General features: G+C 50.6%; 1 protein-coding gene across 8 annotated transcripts in view; it reads left to right on the top strand.

Moving 5' to 3' along the window:
* The window catches only part of LOC142063055 (H(+)/Cl(-) exchange transporter 5), a 43,035-nt gene that overhangs the window by 16,098 nt on the left and 4,638 nt on the right, over positions 1-22,299 (top strand). For 6 of the 8 annotated variants that reach the window (XM_075106388.1, XM_075106387.1, XM_075106385.1 and 3 more), the window contains 8 exons: positions 11,521-11,672; positions 13,905-14,004; positions 16,219-16,403; positions 17,014-17,136; positions 17,634-17,840; positions 18,734-18,814; positions 19,711-20,253; positions 21,455-21,641. In XM_075106388.1, coding sequence (XP_074962489.1) covers positions 11,521-11,672; positions 13,905-14,004; positions 16,219-16,403; positions 17,014-17,136; positions 17,634-17,840; positions 18,734-18,814; positions 19,711-20,253; positions 21,455-21,641 — 1,578 coding nt within the window. Of the gene's footprint in view, positions 1-4,951; positions 5,218-5,756; positions 5,941-11,520; positions 11,673-13,904; positions 14,005-16,218; positions 16,404-17,013; positions 17,137-17,633; positions 17,841-18,733; positions 18,815-19,710; positions 20,254-21,454; positions 21,642-22,299 lie in introns of those variants that run through there. The other 2 variants (XM_075106391.1, XM_075106390.1) reach the window with 2 other exon arrangements.

Raw genomic sequence — 22,299 nt, 5'->3', positions numbered from 1 at the left:
CACTTTCTGTTTGTCATAACAGCTTTCGATAGGTTTTCCTGTTAATATTTTCTGTGTGGGTCCCGCTGGCCTCTGCCGAGGGTGGGAGCCTAGCGTTTCACAGCACCAGTATGAATAGTTTGCAGGATTCTGCGCTGCGTCGCATCCATGAATAGACTTCTGCAGAACAGCTGAGCGCCTGCTGACGTGCCACAGTTGGCTCCCAGCACCGCTTTGTAGCCGAGGCTGGTGGGAGGCGCGTGTTCTGTGCAGAGTAGAAAATCTCCTTAAAATAAATGGCAATTGCGAAAAGCGTGTGAGTGACTTCATTGTCGTGGGGAGGCGCTGCTTGTCTGTCTCTGGCAGCCGAGCTGTCGGAGCTCGGGCTGCGTGCATCCAGTAACCTGTCAGGGGGGGAATCTGCCCTCTGAGCCATCTGTGTGGTTACGTTGCTCTTTAAGGTAGCATGTCCTCTCCCACCACTTTGCTTTAGGCCTTCTGGATAGTCCTCTCTGGAGTTTTCAGAAGTAGCTGCTGTAGGGAAGAGCTGGCTGTGCCACGAGGGAGGTGGCGTAAGCGTGGTGGGCAGGGATGATGGCGCAAAGCGATTCCTAGGACTTTGTGATATGACAGAGGCTCTCCCCTCCCCTTCTTCCTTACCTATAATTTCAAAGCATGTGCGTTGTGGAGAGACTCTTGAAGTGTAACAGCACAGGGGTTTGGTGCTGAGCTGGCATGCAGTGGGGTGCTGGGCTTCCCCTGCCACCGCTCGTCTGTCCAGAGGGTCTGTTGCTGCCTCCTGGTCTGAGCCTGAGGTTGTGAAATTAATGGGGGAGGGATGACTCTGCATGGTTTTACTGAGCTTTGGCACTAGACCAGCAGGTTCTGCCTGATTTTTGTCTTCTGTGAATTATCGTAAGTTAGTGTAAAAGCAAAAATCCTTTGGACGGCAGACTGCAAGTCCCCATGACCCCATAAACCTTCTTGTTCTCTTCTTCCCCCACCCCTGTTTACTGTAGGGCAAAAATTAAAAAGAAATCCTTCAGGTTTTGCTTCCCAGCTATGTGGTCTGCCTCCAGGTAGTGCAAATGAAGGCAGACTTCCTCAAATGTCACCTGTCAGTAGCCGAAACAACCAGCTTCTGCTGCTGGAGATCCTGTGAGGATGATTGTTTTCTGCTTGGCTTGGTCCCTCTCACAGCTTTCAGGCTCAAGCAGAGGAAGGATCACCGTGTTTTTGTAGCCGTTGCGTTAACTGAGTGATAAGCCTGGGTTTGTAGTTAAAAACCCTCTGTCGATGCGCAAAGGGGGCGTGTGCAGGGTCCACATCCCGAGTGCGGTGTTCCCCGGGTTCCACCCGGCGCGAAGGAGGGTGGCTGGTGCGCGGGGTCGGCTGCGGCGTGGGTACCGGGCAGCGCACCACTCCAGCCTGACCCCGTGGTGGAAGTCACTTTTAAACCGGGACACATCTGGGAGTCCACTTCAAAGCTCCACACACAGAGCTTGAAATAATGACTTGTGACTGATTTTGCTTCTGAAGATCTATTAATTACAAGGACGTGCAGAATTAGGTGCCCGGACGTAACCACGTTATGCTCATTGGTAACAGAATTGTAAATGTTCTCTTACCTGCTGGTGAGACTCATTGGGGTATCGACTGTCTGAAGTTACACGCGTGCTCATGTTTAGTATTTAGAGAGAAGGAGCTGAATTCTTTAACTCCTTGTAAGGAAATTATTATTCTGTGGAGCTTGGAAGCAGTGGTGGGTAACTCGAGTGGACCTGAAACAGTGCTCGGTTCTGTCCCTCCTTGCTTAGATAAGCTTTTCCCATCTCTGCTCAGGGCGTTTGAAGGCCTGTGGCTACTTCTGTGATAAAAGCCTGGGGACAGGAGCCCTCGCCAGTGCAGTGGATGGCCCTTCAGCCGGGGCGGCGCGTGTGGCTTGCGGTGGCGGCGCTTTGGAGGGCTGCCATAAGCCCCGTGGCAGGCTCCCCTGAAAGAGGCGCGCTCTGTCGGTGGCATGCTTAAGTCTGCGAGGGGAGACACAGAAGTAAAGGATGAAACTGAAAAAGGGAAACTGTTGCCTGCCCGAATACCAGTTTCAGTTCACTCTGCGAATTTCCCCTACCGACTTCAGGAAATGTTTGCTGGCAAGTGTTTGGGTGCCGGGTGCGCAACCTGAAGGTGTGGTGGCATGGGCTTGACTGGAGCTGGAGAGCTGGTAACCGAGGTTCTCCCATGGTGGAGTTGGCTGCAGACCTCTGGCTGGGACCTGCTGCTTTCGCTGCCTTGTGTGTTGTCGGGTGGGGGTGAGTTAGTGACACCTTTTGGAACCAGAACCCAGCCCCCTCTTGCCGCCTTCTCCAAGACTGTCAAACTCCCCTGCAAGAGTGGTGGCATCTCAAGTTGAAAACACAGCCACAACTGGAGCTTTTGAGTCCTGTCCAGTGACTGGAGGAGGAAAGCTCACCGGCTGCTTGGTGGATTTACAAATCTGGAGTGCATTTGGCAGCCGGTGCCCCTCCCTGCTTTCCTCACAAGCCCTTGAGTAACAAGTGACAGGGCTTTGGTACTGTGTCAGGTCCCTGGTGGTACCACCAGCCTCGCCTGCTGCCTGGAACACAGGGTCCTTGTGTCGAAAAATACCTTCACGTAGGATCTAGACTGTGAAACTTTGCTCCTAACTGGTATTTGCAAGAATGCATCTACTTTCCAAAGGCTGGAGCTCTTCAAGAGCTTGAAGCAAAACGTAGATATTCCAAGCGCTTCAGGGTTCTTTCAGTTAAAATGATTTAAAACGGACTGCAGTGCCTTTTCACGCCTGCTGCTGTGCTGTTTGCGTCATTGCACACACGCTGTGGGCAGCACGTTCTCTCACTCTATCTTCCCTGGTTTGGACTTCAGCATTTCACCAATAAAAGGTAACAATAAGACTTTCCTTGATCCCCATGTGTCCCCGCTGTTAAGTTGTGCTTGGGAATCAGACCTGGCTTTTTGATAAAATCCCCTGACGCTTCTCTAGTTGTCCTCGTACCGAGGTGATGTTTTTACGCCAGGCAGCAGGGGAGTGAATCTTAGCAGCGCTTTCTCAAAGCTGTGGTCAAAGCCTGGGTTTTAATCTTGGCCAAAGGGTTGGGGGGGTGGCACAGCCTTTATAAGGATACAGCCATGCTTCCTAGAAGTTGTTTCATCTTACTGGCATCACCACCTTTCTCTGGCCAGGACCACACGTGATGTTCAAGGTACATTTGTACAGCAGTAAATCTTTTCTGTTTCTTAGTTTAAGTGATTAAAAAAAAAGCTATTTGCTATTTCCTTGTCAACTGTTTTCAAGTGTTGAGCAACTCCTTGCAGAGCATTATCCGCAGACACTTGAATTTTTAAGTCAGACATGCTGACTTGGAGCGTGACATTGTTTACCGTTGTCTCTTCCCCCACTGTATGCCTTGCTGCATTGGCACTGAGTTTCTTCTGCTCCCTCGCAGTCCAGCTGCAGTCCGTCAAAGCCAGCTGAAGAGATGCTGGTTACCCAGCACAAGGTACCGTAAGTGTAGGCACCACTTTTCCAGACCGCTTACAAATACATCGAATAGTCCAGTACAAGCACGAATGAATGGAATTCCACTGTTGCCTTCCTCCTGTTGTGGAAACGTAGGAATTTATGCCTTTAATAGCTTGTGTCTTCAGCCAGTTGCTTTTCTGTGAGAGAACTTCCCCTGTTACTCCCCGAGAACTTAATTTGCTTAAGACCTTCTAAAGGAAATCCTGTCCAAAGCCTCGTGGATACCCAAACACATGGTCAGTTAGATTATATCTGCAGTCCTGAGGGTTTGGGTGGGGTTTTTGTTTGTTTGTTTTTAAGAAATACAAGGTTTATGAGGCTTGATGCCTTTAGCAAAACCTCTGTTGGAACAGCTGCCTTACCAAATAATATCTCCTACATGAGGGGTTGCTTCTGTCAAGTGGTTTGTTATGAGGGTGAGTTGTTCTGATTTCTGATTCCTTGACATCCCTTTCCAAAACTATTAAAATACAAATGGTTTCCTCTGAGCGGGTGAAAGCAGTTCTGGTTGGGTGTGTAAGTTGGGCAGCGATGCCGGCTTACTTTGTGCTTTTCTTTAGGCCCTTTCTCCACTCGCTGCAGCGGTGAGGCAGACATGGGCTGGGAGGAACAAGATGTCTGGGCATCACGGTTGTCTCTGTGTGCTTTAAAGTGTGGGGAGCAAAGGCAGGACTGTGGTTCCCACTTCTTCTGGAGGAAGACTTGAAAATGTTTCAGTGGCTGGAAGGTCTCCTTTTTCCTGTAGGATCTAAGAAGGTTTTTTTTCCTCTTTGAGCTCTAAGGGCAAGAATTGAGAATTGCAATAGCAACAAATGACACCCAAAAGCACAGCAGGGTTAGTGAAGCTTAGTTTCATATGGGTTTTTGGTTTTATCCTCTAGCCCTGTCCTTGACTGTGCTCTCCAGACACCCTTGCTCTATGCAATGGGAAGTGGAGGTGGGTAGCGTAGCTAGCGGCGGTACTGGGGGCCAGCCAGCTGGCTGCGGCTCTCGGAAGGATTAAATACCTTTCCTTGGTCTGCTAGCCAGGGGATTTCACCCAACTGCCGCACCTTGGCAGGTTAGACTTAACTGACCCACCCATTAGAAGTGCTAAAGGGACGACCTCAGAGAAACCCCCCAGCTCAGGGGTCAATCTGCCCTGGCTTTTTCCTTCAGCCGCCTTCCTCCTCGACCTCCAGACAGAAACCCGCGGTTGTCAGAGCAGCCTCCGCCAGCGTATCGGGTGAGAGCAAAGTCAACGTTTGTTAGGGTGTAGTGTTTCAGACTTGCCAGACAATGTTTAAATGACAAGCTATCGCTAGCAAATTGGAGCCAGAAGAACTTAATCACCAGCCCCTTTGAGCTCTTATGTATGTTGAATGGCGAGATAAAGAGTGCTCGTGGGGCCCGGGAGGGGTTGGGGAAAGCACTCTGAAGTAGTGCCTGTGCGGAGAGGACAACAGAAAAATTCAGTGCCCGCCTGCTTTCTGGAAAGCCCGTGAGCAAAGGGCGTTGCTGCTGGCCATTTAGCAAGCAAAATGCCATCTGGGTGGGAAGAGAGAGGGTTTTTTTTTTCCCAGTACATCTGTGACTGACCCACCGACGTTGGGAAACTCCGTCGATAAACGTGTGTTTTGCCTGTGCTGAAGCTTGGCTTGGTCCAGACCGTTGGAAGTGTGCGGGTGCGGAGCAGGGTATGTCCCAGGATGGTGTGCCGGGGCAGCACCGCTCTGACGTGGTTCACCGGGTGCTGGCGGCCGGGGCGCCCCACCACGGACAGACTGGGGGTGATGTGGTTAATGCCGGGTTTGCCGGATCTTTGGGGTTGGGGTGATGGGGATCCAGAGGTCTGAGCGCACAGCTTGAACCTGCCTGACTTGTAGTGCTTACAAGAGCAAACAGCGTTAGCAACGAGCTGCTCTCCATCTTAAAGCCCTGGCGCAGTCAGCTTCAGCTCTCTGCTGTACAAGTCTGTGTAGCACAGCAAACGGGCAGATTTTATCTGGCAGAATATATTCCCCAGGACTAAAACATCCTGAGCGCTGTCTGAGCGGCTCCGCTCGCAGCTTCGGGGTGCAGCCTCCCTTCTGGGCGCATCCCTGGACGTAGGCAGCTTCCCCTGTCCTTGCCTGCCTGCCTGCCTGCAAGCGTGAGCCTCTCCCCGTGCCGCTCAAATCCTGCCCCTTCCAGCAAGGTGCAAGGGCTGGCTCATGTGACGGCTGCCCGTGACGACACGCCGGGCGTGCAGGGAGGGCCCAGCGCTGCTGCAGGCTCGTCTTCGGCCGACTCCGGAGGAAGAGGATGCAGCAAGTGCCGCTGTAAGACGAAAGAGCGCCCGCCGTCCCTCGACCCGCGCGGCCATGGGACGGACGGGCTGCCGAAGGCGCTCCCGCGGGAGGAGGAGCGGTTGAGCGAGGGTGAGGAGACTCCTTCCACGGAGGAAGAGGGGACGTGAGCTGAGAGGGGATCGTGGCTGTCTGTGGGCGCGCCTTGCGGAGGCTGCGGGGCAGCAAACTGCTGGCGGCAGCTCCAGAGCTGCTCCCGCTGCTCCGCCGGGATGAAGGGGTGGCTGGGCCGGGCGAGCAGCCGGGGTGGTCTGTTGGATTTCTGCTGTGTAATGGTTGGTTGTTTACTGCCGCTCTCCCTTTTGTCTGCAAACCCCTTTCTTTTTCCAGGTTTGCTAGAGCCAGGGAAGCGGTGCGGAGGCAGACCTCTCCCAGGTGCCGTTGCTGTCATCTTGCTGTGCTGGCAGGACAATTAATAAAGCCCTGTGGGTTTGCTGTTCTGCAAATGACAGATGCCTGTAACTTTAACAAGCACTGCCTTTTTTTTTTTTCCCCTTAAGCCAGGCAGAGTCTTTAAAGTGGAGAATTAACCAGTCTTGGGGAGAAGAGGTGATCAAAACGCTAACAAATCTGTGTTTAAAAAATGAACTGTACTTCCCTAACAGGGTCGCATTTAACTTGCAGTCTCTAGGCATTAAATACTGATTTAGAGACATTAGGAACCGGGGAGACCTGAACGATCATCTTGACAAGGCATTACCGAGCTCATTTTCTTCCTTTATTCGTAGCCGGTTGTCCTAGGATCCTTGATTTGCAACAAGCCACGGCAGGAAATATAATCTTGATAAATATTTAGCTTGTCAGCCATTTTATAGCTGGGTATTACTCCTGGAAAAAAATATAAGGACATTTTCTCATTATTTTCTGTCAAATGGACAGCTTCTCCGGCAAAGGGCTGGAGACCTTGGGGTCCTGCTTTCGTAACATAAACCCCTGGGGCTGTAGGGACGGCAGGCTGGGCTGAGCGGGGCCAGTGTCTGGAGGGCAGGATCAGTCTCCAAACTGCACCTGGCTGGTCCCGAGTGTGCAAGTCGAGTCAGACCGGCCCTCCTGCGCCTGGCCTCACCGCGAGATCCCCGTGCAGCTGCCGGCTGTGGTATGGATGGGGCTGTGCGAGGTGGTACCGTGGGACTTTCGGCGCTGTATAGCGGGGTAGATCTGAGGATGCGATGACCTGCAGCCCCTCCTGCCTGGCGGGCAGTGCTCTGTGCTGACTTTGTGCCCCCGGGGTCGTCTTCATGTGGCTCTGCGGCAGCTCCGAGCTGGGAGAGTGCTCCCAGGACAGCTAAAAGTTGCTGGTCTGGGCAGTTATTCCAGAAGAGTGAGCAAGGGATGACCCTGATCTGATCTTCTTACGGAAAATTCTTCTCAAAGTAGTCTCAGTTAACTAGGTTTAGCACTGCTTTATTAGCACTGGTTTGTTTGGTTTTGGTTTTTTTAGGACAACTATCTTTTTACCTTTAGGAAAGATTGCGGTAGGTCTGCCAAAATAAGACTGAACAGACAGTGAAAGCCTGCTGTCTTGCAGCGTGGAGGCAGGAGTTGTTGCACTTTTCTAGAAGAGCTGGTCCTTCCTGTAGAAAGAAAAGCAAACTCTTGTGGCTGGGCTGCTTGGCTTTGAGAGGTGAGCATGCAGGAGGTAGTCGTTCATCTTCTGTTTCTCAGGGTAGGCTCAGTGTCGTCTTCTGCATCGGTGGGCATGGTAGAAACCCGCCGCCCACATGAACAAAGCGTCAAAGACCCCCCGCCAGAGCCACCTCATTACTTGTATCTGAAGCTGCCGTAAAAGTGATGCGGCCGTGGTGGTTCCCTTGTCTGGGGGCAGAGCTAAAACGAATGCCTGGGTAGATGCTGGCTTTCCATAACACCGTTACTGACAGTGGGTAACCACCCCTCCTTCCCCAAATCTATATTTCAGCTTTCCCAGAAAAGCAGCTGCTTGCCTAAGCAAGCATCATGGTTTAACCCCAGCTGGTGACTGAGCCCTATGCAGCTGCTCGCTCACTCACTCACCCCCCGGTGGGATGGGGGAGAGAATTGGAAGAGTAAAAGCAAGAAAACTCATGGGTTGAGATAAGAACAGTTTAATAATTGAAATACAATAAAATAGTAATACTAATCATAGTAGCATATGCAAGGCAAGTGGTGCACGGTGCAGTTGTTGACCACCCGCTGACCGATGCCCAGCCAGGCCCTGGGCAGCAGCCCCTGGCCAGTTTTCCCCCAGTTTGTGCTGGGCATGATGCCACGTAGTATGGAATATCCCTTGGGTCAGTTGGGGTCAGCTGTCCCGGCTCTGCCCCCTCCCAGCTTCTTGTGCATCGCCAGCCTTCTCAGTCGGCAGAGCATGAGAAGCTGGAAGGTCCTTGCCTTAGTGTAAGCACTGCTCAGCAGCAACTAAAGCATCAGTGTGTTATCAGCGTTATTCTCATCCTAAATCCAAAACACAGCACTAAACCAGCTACTAGGAAGAAAATTAACTATTTCAGCTGAAATCTACAACCTAAATATGCTAAATGAAATATTAAAACATTCTTTTGTATGGGACTTTTAATACTCCTCTTCCCCACTACCTTCCAGTTCTGACTGGGTTTTGGATTTGTGCTTTTTATTCCCCCCCCTTCTGGGTGACTGTAAATGCTTAGTGTCTTACAGAACCGTGATTAGATTTACTCTCCTGCCCAGGTCTGAAAAACCAGCCTCCCTACTTGTGTCTCCACATGTACGCCCTTGGAAGCTTTTTGTAGCAGCCTATTGCCAGAGGAAGAGCGTGCACGGTGTATGTTCTGCTAGTACGGGTTACGAGGAGCATGAAGTCACGCTTGCTCTGCGGAGCAAACAGGGTATAAGTGGCTTTGGTGTGCTGTGGATTGCCAAGTGAATGATATGTGGTGATTTAAGGCTGGGGCTCCCAGCGCTGGTGAGAAATGGGCTACTGAGGACTTCAGTCTCCTCCTGCCTTCTAGATTTTCTGTACTCTACTTCTCTTTGGTTTGCTGCTGGCTGGCAATCCCTTACTGAGACTGCTCAGCGTGCACATTAGCTGGCTGCCAGCACCTTACTCTTCCCCTTTTCTGACCGGCAATATATGTTGTACAAGGCTGTTTTAAAAGGTTTTCAGAGCTGTGGTGTCAGGGAGTTCATCTGTGCAGCTCCCTGCTGCTTTACAGCTTGTTGCACAGCTCCTTTCCCTGTCCCCTCCAAATGCTGAGTGCAACGACTGCGGCTCGCTGCTGTGCTGTCTTCCTGCACGCAGAAGGTAGAGGCCGGCTGTAGGTGCAAAAGGAGGGGTTTATCAGTTGCATCCTTCCCTCCTTCACATGCCTCAGTTGTGTCCTTTCCACCTTCATGTCTTAAACAGAAGGGTAGTGCACAGCAGGTAGCCTGGTAGGTCGCTGCTGCCTTCTTCTAGGGGCATGGAAGTGAAACAGTGGCGGCCAAGGGTGCCAAAGATGCCTGTGCAACTTGGGGGGGTATCAGACAGCTCCAGAATGTGCGTTCGTAATCGGCTGGGCTCAGCGTAGGAAGCTCACTGCTCTCTCTCCAGTTTGCTTATAACAGAAAAGGGGTTCTTCTGCCGAGCTTGGTTTGGATCCGGGCTGTGTTAGCGTGGGAAGGATGCTGTGCAGAAGAGCTCGAGTCCTGCGGTCGAGGGGACGGTCAGCCGGCAGCTCTAGGCAGCCCGTCCTGCTTCGTGTGCTTTTGTAACAGTGATTTCCCTTTAGCATGGCTTTAGTTTTTAGAAATGAAAAAAACAGAATCCCCAGGTAACATGATAGCAGATGTAAATCTTAGGAGGTCCCCTGCTGTCAGGGCCATAGAGAGCCTTTGGGAGTGACAGTAGCACGAAAGACATCTTAAGGGAGTTAGAAAAACTGGTATTCAGTGTGTAAAGTAGCGTCACTCATTTTCTGAGGGTGCTTTTGCGCTGTGGATAATAGACTGCAGGGAACCTTTTATCTCCACTGAAATTTAACAGACTGTTTCTTGGAGTAACCCAGGGGATTTTTGCCCTTTCAGCATTTGGTGACTTAGAAAGAAAAATATCTGGAGTAATTACTGAAGGATTCTCTTGGTGTTGACTTGGAGCAGGGGCCTCAGTGCTTGCACGAGCAAAGGGATGAAGCTTGGGCTGAATTGCACAGAAAAACTTGTTCCGTGTCAATCTGTCAAGAAAACCTCTTGATTTCCTTGGATAAGGTTTAAAAGACCTTTGCTTTGTTTTTTCCTCAATGTGTTTCGACACCTTCTTCAAAATGCTTGCAAGGGGCTTTAAGAAACCCATTTTTAAAGGAGCAAGTGCTACATTAATGGGGGTTTTAAGGTTCTTTTCAGGTCAAAGATGCTCAATATTTTGTTCTAGGAGCAAATGAAAGCAGGAATAGATTTGTGGCTGTTTTCCAGGTGGAAGAGATTTAAATGTGTTTCCCAGGGCAGGTAAAATCCGCTGGGGTCGCAGGCCCCTGCCCCAGGTGCCGCAGGGGCAGGCTGTGCTCTGCCTCCTGCCCAGCCACCCTCTCCCCCGGGTACTGGGGGCAGCCAGGCGCTCCGGCGGGGGCGCAGCACGTAGCAGGTGGAGGGGCTTGGGAGGAGGCAGGGGCCAAACATCAGCTTGGCTGGGAACTGGGGACATGGAGACAACGTTAATCCACCAGATCTGACCCGTTTTCTACACTGGGGTCCAGGACTAGCGGGTTGGACTTAGATGATCTTTAAAGGTCCCTTCCAATGCAAATTGTTCAATGATTCTACGATGAATGCATTTATTTTCTTGGCAGACCTGGGGGGAATGACATGGGAGGCTTTGCTCGGGAGCATGGCTTGTACCATGCGTGTGTTGTCTTCAGAGGGACCTGGCCAACCCTTGTCACGCTGTAGAGGAATAGTTTTCTGTAGGTCCTCACATTACCCTGCTCCACACCCTTGGTCTGCGCTCCTAGCTGTGAAGAGACTGTCTTGTCGCCAAAGTTTTGGGAACATACATCCATGCTAAGCATCATTTTCCATGGGCTGGAGCAGGTTAGGCTGAGCTTGAGTGGTTTGGCCAAGTTTGTTTCAGCTGAAGGGAGGCTGTGAGCCCCGATTTGGTATCTTCCCAAGCCCCCATTTGGTACCACTCCCTGCTTTTCAGGCCCTCCTGGCCCCCCACCAGTGACGGGGAGGGGTTGGATGCTTTGCTTCCCGTGTCCCTCCTGCCCTTCCTGCTTTCATCTTCCATCTGGGACTCCCTTCAGCACTGCTGGGGCTCTTAAATATTCACCTTCTCTCCCCTCTGCTTTCCTCAAATGGCAAAATATCATCGTGGCAAGTCCTGGGTTTAGGGAAAACCTGACATCTGGATGCTAGTGTTGATGTACTTTGGTTCCTAGACAGTCATGTCCAGGAATGATCCCCACCTCTACGCGAGCTGCTGGAGCTGGGGAAGGGTGTATCTGTGCTGCCCAGGTCAGCCCTGGGAGGTTTGCTTGGACTATTTAGCTCAAGGTGCAGCTTGTTAGCTCTTTGCTTCCACTGAAATCTGTGGTTTTTCCCCTAAGTTAGTGTTTTGGTGATGTGCTTGGGTTTTTTGTTGGTTGGTTTGGTGTTTGTTTTTTTTTTTCTAAAAAGGGGGAAAACTAAGAAATGCTCAATTTCCCCTTCCTCCCCCACCAGGGTTTTCCTCATATAATGGAGGAGGGATGAACGGCACAAGCACAATGATGGATTTCCTGGAGGAACCTCTTCCTGGTGTGGGCACCTACGAAGATTTTAACACTATAGATTGGGTGCGAGAGAAATCCAGGGACCGGGACAGGCACAGAGAGGTAACACTTCTTACTACTCCTTGCTGGCACTGAAGGCAGAATAATTAACTTGATGGGGCGAATCTTAGTTCTGATTGCCGCCCTAGGGAGGCGTGCCCTAGAGACACCTTGGATGGAGGGATTGCCCTTAGCTCGGCAACTGAGAGCCTCTCCACAGGGTCTCTAGTTCGAGCTAAAGGAACACTAAACTGAATGTGTTGCAGTTCATCAGTTGCTACTTCTCACTTGAAGGCTTTTATTTAAAAAGCTTTAGTGGATTTCTGATACACATCTTAAATGCCTTAATGGCACACTTTCTTATGCTGTGTTAAACTTGCTCGAGACAGAAGCAGAGCAAAACCTAGGTGCATGCATTATTTGGAAGAATTACATTGCTATTGCATGGTTTGTAATGGAAGAATCCCAGCACCTGTGGTCCTGTTTTTATCGATAAACAGGCTATTTTTCTGCTCATGCCGTTGCACTTGCAAATGATGCTCTTATATTGGAGGTTTTTTTGTGCTGCATGTTTGAGAAAACAAAGTGCAGTTCTTTCAGAATTCATTCCCAGGACTTCACTGCGCTCTGCAATTAAAGGAATCTGCTTAGAAAGCAAGGGGTGCCTTAAATAAAGTACCGATGTCCCCAGCACGCTCCTGATTCACGAGAAACCCTTGCTGGCAGAACTCTTGTAGGGTGATGACTGAACTCACGTTGTCTATTTGCTTGCCAAAATATTCTTTTAATTTTTTTTCCCCTGAGCCTCACAAAACAACTTGTCTCAGTAACAGCACACAAACGGAACGCAGTCCCTGCTCCTTGTGTGAGTACGTACAATACGGTGTAAAGGCCACACCTGAGCAGGTACAGACCCAGTTAGGGGGCTCCGTGCCCCGCTACCTCCTGCCCAAAGCTCTGTTCCTGTCTATGGATTAAGAGTAAGACCCAAAAGACTTCTCGCACGTATGCCCCCACACACAGACGCATGCATACAAAGATGATGCCCATCAGCATGGAACAGGGCTGTTTCCTATCTGCAGAGAGATGCTTGTGTAAAACAACCGCTTCTGTCTGTATCAAAAGAAGTTGAAATCGGGTCAAGGCAGAAGTTTCTGCTGGCCAAAGAGGTGTGGGGTTAGTGCAATGATAAGAGATATAAAGGAGGTAGTTTTGGCACCGGCCCCAACCCCTGCCTTGATTCGGTAGCGGTTCTACTCGTGATCAGTGTGGCATCTGAAAGACAAAAATCCGGAGAAGAAAAACAAACGGCGCTCATTCAGGCAGAAAGGATTCGTACTTTATTTATTCCTCATTTAGTGAGTATTAGTTGTTTGCATTAATGTGCCTTTTTATCTGGGAATAATAGCGGTGTGCCGGAATGTTTCCCTTGGGAGAGGCCGCCAGGGTACTGGGGCACACAATAGCTGCTCTGTCACCCTTTTGTCTGCCTGTCGAGAGCAGTGAGACTGACAGGCTTCAGCCGTCCCTGCCTGCCACAGGCAGACAGGGCCAGAGCCTCTGAGGAGCTGACCCTGCTGGGGCATCTTGGACGGGTCTGAGTCCCGCTTCCCAGTGCCACCAGCACAGCCTGGTTCCCAGCCTGACCATTCCTCTGCGGTGGTATCAAACCTGCAGCCCCCTCGTGCCCGGCTGAGCAGTGGTTGGAGAGTCTCCTCTGGCTAAAGAAATGCCTAGTTTGTGTTTCAGATGTTGAGGCAGTAGCTGGAGGCTGTGAAATGCTGGCAACAGCTTCTCTTTGCTCTCCCAGTTGGTGGGTATCAACGCCCACGAGGCAGTATTGATGAATTGCTGGGGGCAAAGTGCCTGAACGGTTTCTTCAGTGTTCAGATATGCTTGTGGCATCGGGATACTGGTAACTCGCTATTACTAACAAGCAATGGCCTTAAAAGATTAAGGGATGAATTTTGTCTTCGTTTTATGCGGAAGACACCTAGGAGGAGAGCGCTACTTGAGTGCTTTCCGTTTTGCTGGGAAAATGGAAGTATCCGTGACGGTTCCTGCACACCTGACGGGAGCTGCCTTTGCCGTACCAGCTGGAAGAGCAGGCACTGCCTGATGGTTTTTCTCTCGCCCCTCAAAGCAGAATGTCATGACAGCTGCTGTTTTGAATGTTAGGGGCTATCTTCCACTAATGACGTCAGCATGTAGTTTTTAGAGCGTTTACGCCAAAGTAGGTCAGCTTCTTAACAGATTGTTTCTTTTTGAAAAAAAAAAAAAACCCAACTTTTCTAGATCACCAGTAGAAGTAAAGAGTCCACGTGGGCACTGCTGCACAGCGTGAGCGATGCCTTTTCTGGCTGGTTGTTGATGCTTCTCATTGGGCTGTTGGCAGGTAAGAGCAAACCTCAGTTTAAACCTAAGTCCTGGTCCTGCACTGCAGCACTGGTATCGATTCCTCCCACAAAGCCTGGCAGATCGCTGGAGCGGCAGATTTGGCCCTGGAGCGAGGGCCGTGCAAGGGGCTGCGCTCGTCGGTGGCTCTGCTGCTGCTTTGCAGTTTATGGAGAATTATTTTTAAATGATTTGAGGCTGGGTTTGTGTAAATACCCAGACACAAAACTGAGACTGAAAGCTGTCCTGGCTGCTGCTCTGGATCTGCTGCTGGTACAGAGCTCTGAAACAAAAACAGACAAAAACTACACATAAAAAAACCCCAAAACAAAAGACTATTCATGAAAGCAGAGCTGATCAAAACGCTGGGTCAGAGGAGGGTGTCATGCTGTACATCGTCTTTGCCGAACGGTCTTCATTGACACTGGATAGGTTAATGCCAAGGACTGCTAGCAAGATTTTCTTAATCTATTTTTTTACTCTCCCCCCACTATGCTTAAATATAAAAAGTGAGGGGCGTTTCTTGGGAAGTCGGGCTTCTCTCAGAGGTTGACTGGCTGAGGCCTTGTAAATGATTTCAGAAGCAAACTTTGGACCCAGTGCAGCAGAAGAAAATCAGTTGGATACAGATCTTCCCGATAGAAAGCAGCTAAGCATTCATCACGAGGAATTAAGTGAAATCTTGTGTTAATATTTACATAGGAAATCTGCTAGCCAGTTTTTCATTAACTGGAAGATTTGCTAAATACTAATTGCTACCTCTGGAGCTTGTGCTAGCACTTGCTCTGAGAGATCAGAGGTCTTGGTTCCTGGCCTTGGTGTTATTGTGGCATTTTTATTGACAGCAGAGCTGATGGCAGCGTGTATCTTTGGGGCTTAGAGGAGTTATTCTTAACAGAAAAATAAGAAATTGCACGAAGATTCCTCTTTTAAAATCAGAATTACTTTCTGTACTGGCTCTGCTTGCTTTGTTTCACTTGGCACAGTTGTAACTTTCCCTTCCCTTTTTTTTTTTTAACACTGGGATTGGAAATTCAAAGTTATTCCTGTCACAGCCTTAGCGTTGTTGGTGTAACTCCTGGATTCCAGCTCTGCAGCAACCCCAGGCAACGCTCCAGGCCCGGGGCAGAGGGGCTGGGAAGTGCCCGGCGGAGAAGGCCCTGGGGGTGCTGGCTGGCAGCCGGCTGGGCATGAGCCAGCAGTGCCCAGGTGGCCAAGGAGGCCACCAGCCCCCGGGCTTGTGTCAGCCCTGGTGTGGCCAGCAGGAGCCGGGCAGGGATGGGGCCCCTGTGCTCGGCCCTGGGGAGGCCCCACCTCGAGTGCTGGGCTCAGGTTTGGGCCCCTCGGGACAAGAAGGGCCTTGAGGGGCTGGAGCGTGTCCAGAGAAGGGCAGCGGGGCTGGGGCAGGGTCTGGAGCACAAGTGTGCTGGGGGGCGGCTGAGGGGGCTGGGGGGGTTTAGCCTGGAGAAGGGGGGGCTGAGGGGAGCCCTTCTCGCTCTCTGCAGCTGCCTGAGAGGGGCTGGAGTGAGGGGGGGTCGGTCTCTGCTCCCAAGTCACCAGTGACAGGACGAGAGGGAACGGCCTCAGGCTGCGTCAGGGGAGGTTTAGGTTGGGTGTGAGGGAAAATGTCTTCCCTGCCAGAGTGGTCAGACCCTGGCACAGGCTGCCCAGAGAGGTGGGGGGGTCACTGTCCCTGGGGGGGTTCAAAAACCTTGCACACGTGGCCCTTGGGGATATGGTTTAGGAGACCTCGGGGTGTTGGGTTGGCGGTTGGACTTGAGTATCTTAGAGGTCTTTTCAACCTTGATGATTCTATGATTCTTGTGCTGAAGACCCGTGGCACATTTTGCCTGTGTCCTCCAGAAATGCCATACGTCTGTCTCTGCCTCTGCTTGCTCTGCTGTGTTTAATAAGTGCTCTTTTGGTGTAACTGGGAAGAATTAATTTCTAGTGATGCATTTGAACACATTTTGTAATGGTCAACCTTTGAAATACTATTAGGCATGCTTTGTTTCCTGACCTCCTCTTTTCAATATATATATACTCTCTCAAATCTTCCCATTTAACTCTCTATAGAATAAAAGTTAACTCTAGGCAAAAATACCAGTACTGCTGTATTTGTTGGTAGGTGAGTCAAAAATTAGTAGGGCGGATGTAACCTTCAGGTATTGGAGTCTGCATAAGGCGATTATTAACTTTTTTTTCTTTAAACTAGGTTCCTTAGCAGGCCTGATAGACATCTCTGCCCACTGGATGACAGATTTGAAGGAAGGAGTGTGTTTAGCAGGCTTCTGGTTTAACCATGAGCACTGCTGCTGGAAATACAACACAACCTTCACGGACAGAGACAAGTGCCCCGAGTGGAAGAGCTGGTCCCAGCTGATCCTTGGCCATGGAGAGGTGACGTGTGCCTACAACTGGTTTTGCTGCCGACTGTCCGGTTCCCCCGGCCTGTACCATCCCCTGCTAGTGATCTGGGTGTATGTGCCACAAGTGCAAGCTCTAGGTGGCTCGGTGACTTTAAGGTTCACCGTTGGGGTCTTCCAAGGGCATAAATAAACTCAAGTTACTTATGTGTTGTCCTCGGAGGGGAAGCAAAGCACTGACACGTTTACAAGTGCAGTGTTTTAGCCGCGTGTCAGAGACTTGCGGCTTGGAGGATGTTTCGCCCATGAACGTTTCAGAGGAATGCTAGATGAGCTCAAGCCTTGTGTTTCTGGCAGCTCTATCCAGCGGAGCAGCCCGCTTGACTGGGGCAGCACTTATCCCAGTACCAAGTACTTGTGTACCCTGTTTGCTATTTATATAAATGGTCTTTGGAGATATGATTGGTTCGTATCCCCCTAACCCAGCAAACGTAACTCGTCCTTCAAACCTCACACCTGCTGTAGGTCTCTTCATTTTTTGGCTGAGGGATTACCTCCTATTTCTGCACGCTTGCTTCAGCACGCAGATTTGATGTGATCTCAGCTGAAATGATCTAATTTGGGTAACGTTCTCTGCATTTCAGGGGGCTTTTGCATATATTCTCAACTACTTGATGTACGTTATCTGGGCCTTGTTATTCTCCCTTCTTGCTGTGTTACTTGTGAAAGGCTTTGCTCCTTATGCCTGCGGCTCAGGGATCCCAGAGGTGAGTGAGGATGACAGTGGGCTGGGTTTTTTTAAGGTGGGGTAGGGATCCACCATCCAACGGTTACACGTGCCTGCTGTGGAATAATAATTTCTGGCACTTCAGATGGTGGCTTAATACATGGGGCTTTTTTTTTCCTGAAACACGTCTGAAGTACCGAAGTCTCTATGCAATCCCGTTAAAAACTAAAATGTTTTTGGCATTTACTGCAGGAGGTACGAACAAAAGTGCACTGTTTGCGTAAGATGGGCTACAAAAGCTGGGCTCAGACTGTTCTTCAGCAGGCCTAGTGGCCCTGAAGGGAGGACTCAAATGGCTGTTTCAGCCTTTGCACGGAGGGATATTTTTACTGACTCTACGTTACTTTTGATGGCTGGGGGGGCACTCTGAAAGCTGTAGAGGAAAGTTCAGGGCAGGGTTGGGAGCGCCTAGTAAAACAGGAGCTCTGACCAGGGCTTGAATGAAAGCCTGTAGAGCTTTGTGTGCTTGACTTCCAGATCAAAACTATCTTAAGTGGTTTCATCATTAGAGGCTACCTGGGCAAGTGGACGCTGATCATCAAAACCATCACCTTAGTGTTGGCGGTGTCCTCTGGGCTGAGCCTGGGCAAAGAGGGGCCCCTGGTGCACGTCGCCTGCTGCTGTGGGAACATCTTGTGTCACCTCTTCACCAAATACAGGAAGAACGAAGCGAAGCGCAGAGAGGTACGGAGAGACACCGATGTCAAACTGCGGGGGTGGCGCGGGCAGACCGTGCACTGTGCTGTTCTCGGTGTGCCTCAGCGCGGCCCCTAGTTGGAGCAGAAGGCGTCTCGGTTAGGAAGGGACACCACAGCATCTCCTCAGCGCAGGTCAGCGTCCCGTTTGTTTGCCATGCAGCTCTATAAACTATGTTGGGACTGTTTGGGGGACCTGGACTTGGCCGTAGGAGTAGAATGAAGAGCTCCGCTTTCAGGGACACAGCGATGGGCATGGTGTAAGAACCAAGCTAGCGTCTAACGTGAAGCTCAGGAGTGTTTCCTCACAGCGCTGCATGCTTGTCTCTGGACAAGTCACTGGAGAACAGTTAATGTGAGGTGTGTAGTATTGCATTGGGCAGTTTACATTCTGCAAAACCAAGACCTGACAGAATCCACCCTGCGGGCTGCAGGATTTTGGGTGGCCCCGCAGCACCTCTAGTTACACTGTGTTACCCTATTCTGAGAAACAGAATAAATGTGAGACAGGCAAACGTGGCAAAAGTCAGCGTGAAATTACTGCTATTCTGTTTTACTGGAGCTTTATCTAAGGTGGAAGCGTAGCACGAGATCAACTGAAACAGGAAAAAGGGAATTGCCGGTGATGCCACTTCTGCTGTCTTTGGGGTGGGACTGGTGAAATGCTCACACCAGTGTTTTTGTAGCTACTTGCAGCCCTTCTCCCTAGGGAATCGGCTCACTCTGTCTTTTCCCTGCTGCCTTTAAAATGGGTCTGACCCTGGCTTACTGTGCTTGCGCTGGAGATAGAAGTTGTACAAATTTAAGTCAAGGCATACAAAAAGAGGGGGAATGTTTGGAGGGGGGCTGAAAACGTCTGACTGGCTTTGGTTTCTCCCTCAGGTTTTATCAGCAGCTGCAGCTGCTGGTGTGTCTGTAGCTTTTGGTGCACCGATCGGAGGAGTGCTCTTTAGTCTGGAAGAGGTAACATCAGCATTTTCTATTAGCCCTTGGCGAGCTGTTTTATTGCAAGAACTGACCCTGCTGGTTTAAAAATACAGTCCACTCATAACTGCTTGGGTGTGGAAAGGAGACCGTGTTCAATACTGATTGGTGATGTATTTACAAGGCCAAGCAACCTAAAAGCTTATTGGGGTTTCAGGTAATTCTTGCAAATACTGGAGAGTTTATTTTGGATGATGTCATATCCGTAGCTTTGCAATAAACCTGTTGGTTTCCCCTGGTGTGCCCGTGCTCAGCAACACTGCTCACAGCCACAGCCTCTGTCACGTTTTCCGTGTGTCCACGCTCCCCTGACAGCTCTGTCCCACGGCACCTGGGAACAAACTTGTCTGGCTTATCAAACCCCTTTTCTTCCCAAGGAACTTCTAATCCTTGGTGTTTTGATCCAGACGTGAAGTGGATCACCCCTGCTCGCTTCAGGGCTTAGCTCGAAGGAGGAATGGGATGGGTTTGCTCAGCTGAGCAATAGTTGTGGTGGCAGCCATGTCAAGCACTGTTGTTTGGCACTTTTGGACTTTGCAGAGCATGCAAGGCAAATAGTTGTCCGGATTCAGCTCGTAGCTGGTTTGTAACAGCTTTTGCTATCTGAGTAAGTCGCCTCCACTTCAGGGATCGTAGAGGGCACTTGCCGCGCTGGAATTATGCAGGCCAGGGCTCGTCCTGGTCGTTGCAATCCACATTGAACGGGAGCTCAAAATAAAGCCTTGGGGTGCGTGGCTGGAGAGGAGGGTAGGTGGCCAGCACACATCGATCTCGATCCTTGCCTTTACCTCATGCAGTGGTGATTGTGTTACTGGGCAGCCTTCGGTATAGTGACAAGTGTCAAAGTGACTGAGTCTGCTTTGGTTTTCCTTTAGGTCAGTTACTACTTTCCTCTCAAGACACTGTGGCGCTCCTTCTTCGCTGCTCTGGTCGCTGCATTCACCCTGCGCTCCATCAACCCTTTTGGGAACAGCCGCCTGGTTCTCTTCTACGTGGAGTTTCACATGCCGTGGCATCTTCTGGAGCTTGTGCCATTCATCCTTTTGGGAATATTTGGTGGGCTCTGGGGAGCTTTCTTCATTCGCAGCAACATCGCCTGGTGCAGGCGACGCAAGACGACCAAGCTTGGCAAATACCCTGTGCTGGAGGTGTTTGTAGTGACCGCGATCACAGCCATTCTGGCCTTCCCCAACGAGTACACCAGAATGAGCACCAGCGAGCTGATTTCTGAGCTCTTCAATGACTGTGGGATTTTGGACTCCTCCAAGCTCTGTGAGTATGTGAATGATTTCAACAGCACCAAAGGGGATGACCTGCCAGACCGAGCTGCTGGCCCAGGAGTTTACACAGCCATGTGGCAGCTGGCTTTGGCCCTCGTAATGAAAGTCTTCATCACGATCTTCACCTTTGGCATGAAGGTGAGAATCGCCTGTAAAGGAGCTCACGGGGTTCCTGCAGAGAATGAGAAGAAACACATCTTAGAGTTTTATTTGCTCAATAAACAGACATGTTTTCCTCCCTGAGCTCTGTTAAGAAGGGGGCGAGGCGATAGACTGCAGTTACTTCTTCTGTTGCTGGTAACTGAGGGCAGCAGAAACCTTTTAGCGTGAGTGTGAGCGTCAGATGCAGTCACTGAAGCTGGCGTCTCAGGGCTCCACGTCCCATTTTCCAAACACGGAATGCTTCTAAATTGTCCTGCCGTAAGCGTTTTTGATATGTATGCAATATATGTGCAATACCTAATTGCAAAGCAGTCGATCTCTTAATTTGTAAATGCGTACTTATCATAGCTGTTCCTTGGTCAGATGGTTCTGAACTTGTCTGGTGGCAGCCTCCCGAGCTGTGGATGTACTGCCTAGGTCTGAGCTTTCCTGCAGTGGGGCTCAGCGGGTGGAGCTGAGCATCTCCCCTGACCCCAGTCCTCGAGTGGTCCGTCCAGAAAGGTGACCTCACCACAGAGGTTTGGACATCATCGTTGCCGTGAGGTGGTCGCTGACATTCGAGGACAACCAACAAGTCTGTGAGAAAGGTGTACAACGTGTGAGGAAAGCGGTGTGGCAAATGTGTAAAGGAAAGGGGGGGAGATTCTCCGACTTCAAAGGACAGGAGCTTTCAGAGCCCCAGAACAGCTGAAGTGCAGAGGTGAAACTTGCTGGCAGTGGCTCTGCTGGGCGTTGCCTGTGCTAATTCCAGGCACCCTCACTTCCACAGTGGAGTCTGAATCCTGCCAGGGAAGCAGGATGATCCCGCTGCCAGTATGGGAAGCCAGCAGAGTGGGAGAATCCCGTGGGTGCCATAAACAAGTACTTGTGCGGTTGGAAAGGCAGGGGGAGCACTGACGGTGTGCAGGGGAAGCTTTATTATATTCTCTTGGGAAATAAGCTTTTGAAAAAAGGTGGTTCTGTGCCACGCGAACCTCCCACGTGGCTGTTCCTCCCGCTCGGGAAGGAGCGCGTTTCAACCCTGTTGCAGGGAGTAGGAGAGTGCAGGAAGGGCAGCGGTGGCAGAGCGAGGCGTCCGTGCCGATTTTAACTTCTAACTCAGTCCCATTTCGAACGTCCGTCTCTAGTCTTTGCGAAGTCTGAGGAACGGCGCGTTTACCGGCGGGTGTTTTCCCAGGTGCCGTCGGGTCTCTTCATCCCCAGCATGGCGGTGGGTGCTATAGCAGGCAGATTGCTGGGAGTAGCCGTGGAGCAGCTGGCCTATTACCACCACGACTGGGCCATCTTCAGCGGCTGGTGCAGCCAAGGAGCTGACTGCATCACCCCTGGCCTCTATGCGATGGTCGGGGCTGCAGCGTGTCTAGGTAAGCAGGATGTTTTCTGAAGCCCAGGTGGTGGTTTGGGTCGTGGTTGGCCATGTACAGAGGTGTCCTGGGGAGATGCTGCAGCTGTTGTCACAGTCCGTGGAAGCTGGCTTCAACTGGAGAACAGGGAACTCCCTAGTGGAAAACGCAATGTTTTTCTCATCTTGTTTGCATTCTTTTGCCAGCACCACCCTACGGTTGGACATGACCGGTTTCAGTGGGGAGCCTGCTGAATAGGCAGCTAGAACAAATGAGGCTGGCCAGGGACTTCAGATTTTCCTGGGCTGGTTTAATTCACTTTACTTTCTGTTCTGGCCCTAAATCTTATGATGCAACTCTTCTTTCAAGCACTTTGTTTTTTTGGTAACACTTCTTCTGCTTGGATGAATTTGAGAAATTGGGTGCATGTGACTGAACTTGACTTGCACTGTAATTCCCAATCCTTTCCTCCACTGAATAATATGTTTAACTCCTGAGGGAGTACTCTATCAGGAGAAACTTTCATTTCAGGAACAACAAAAGCATGCTACCAAAGCCCCACCTTCGGTCTTTTTAAGGGGGATACACCTTCTTGTTTGCATGTAGTTGATGAAAAATAAATATGGTTCCACTGTTCTGTTTACCCCTGGACAGTACTAAAGGGTTGTGCTCCTTTAGG

The sequence above is a fragment of the Phalacrocorax aristotelis genome, chromosome 11 (genome assembly GCF_949628215.1).
Source record: "Phalacrocorax aristotelis chromosome 11, bGulAri2.1, whole genome shotgun sequence".
Taxonomy (NCBI): Eukaryota; Metazoa; Chordata; class Aves; order Suliformes; family Phalacrocoracidae; genus Phalacrocorax; species Phalacrocorax aristotelis.
Note: the sequence above shows the minus strand (reverse complement) of the source record. Positions and strands in the feature narration are given on the sequence as shown.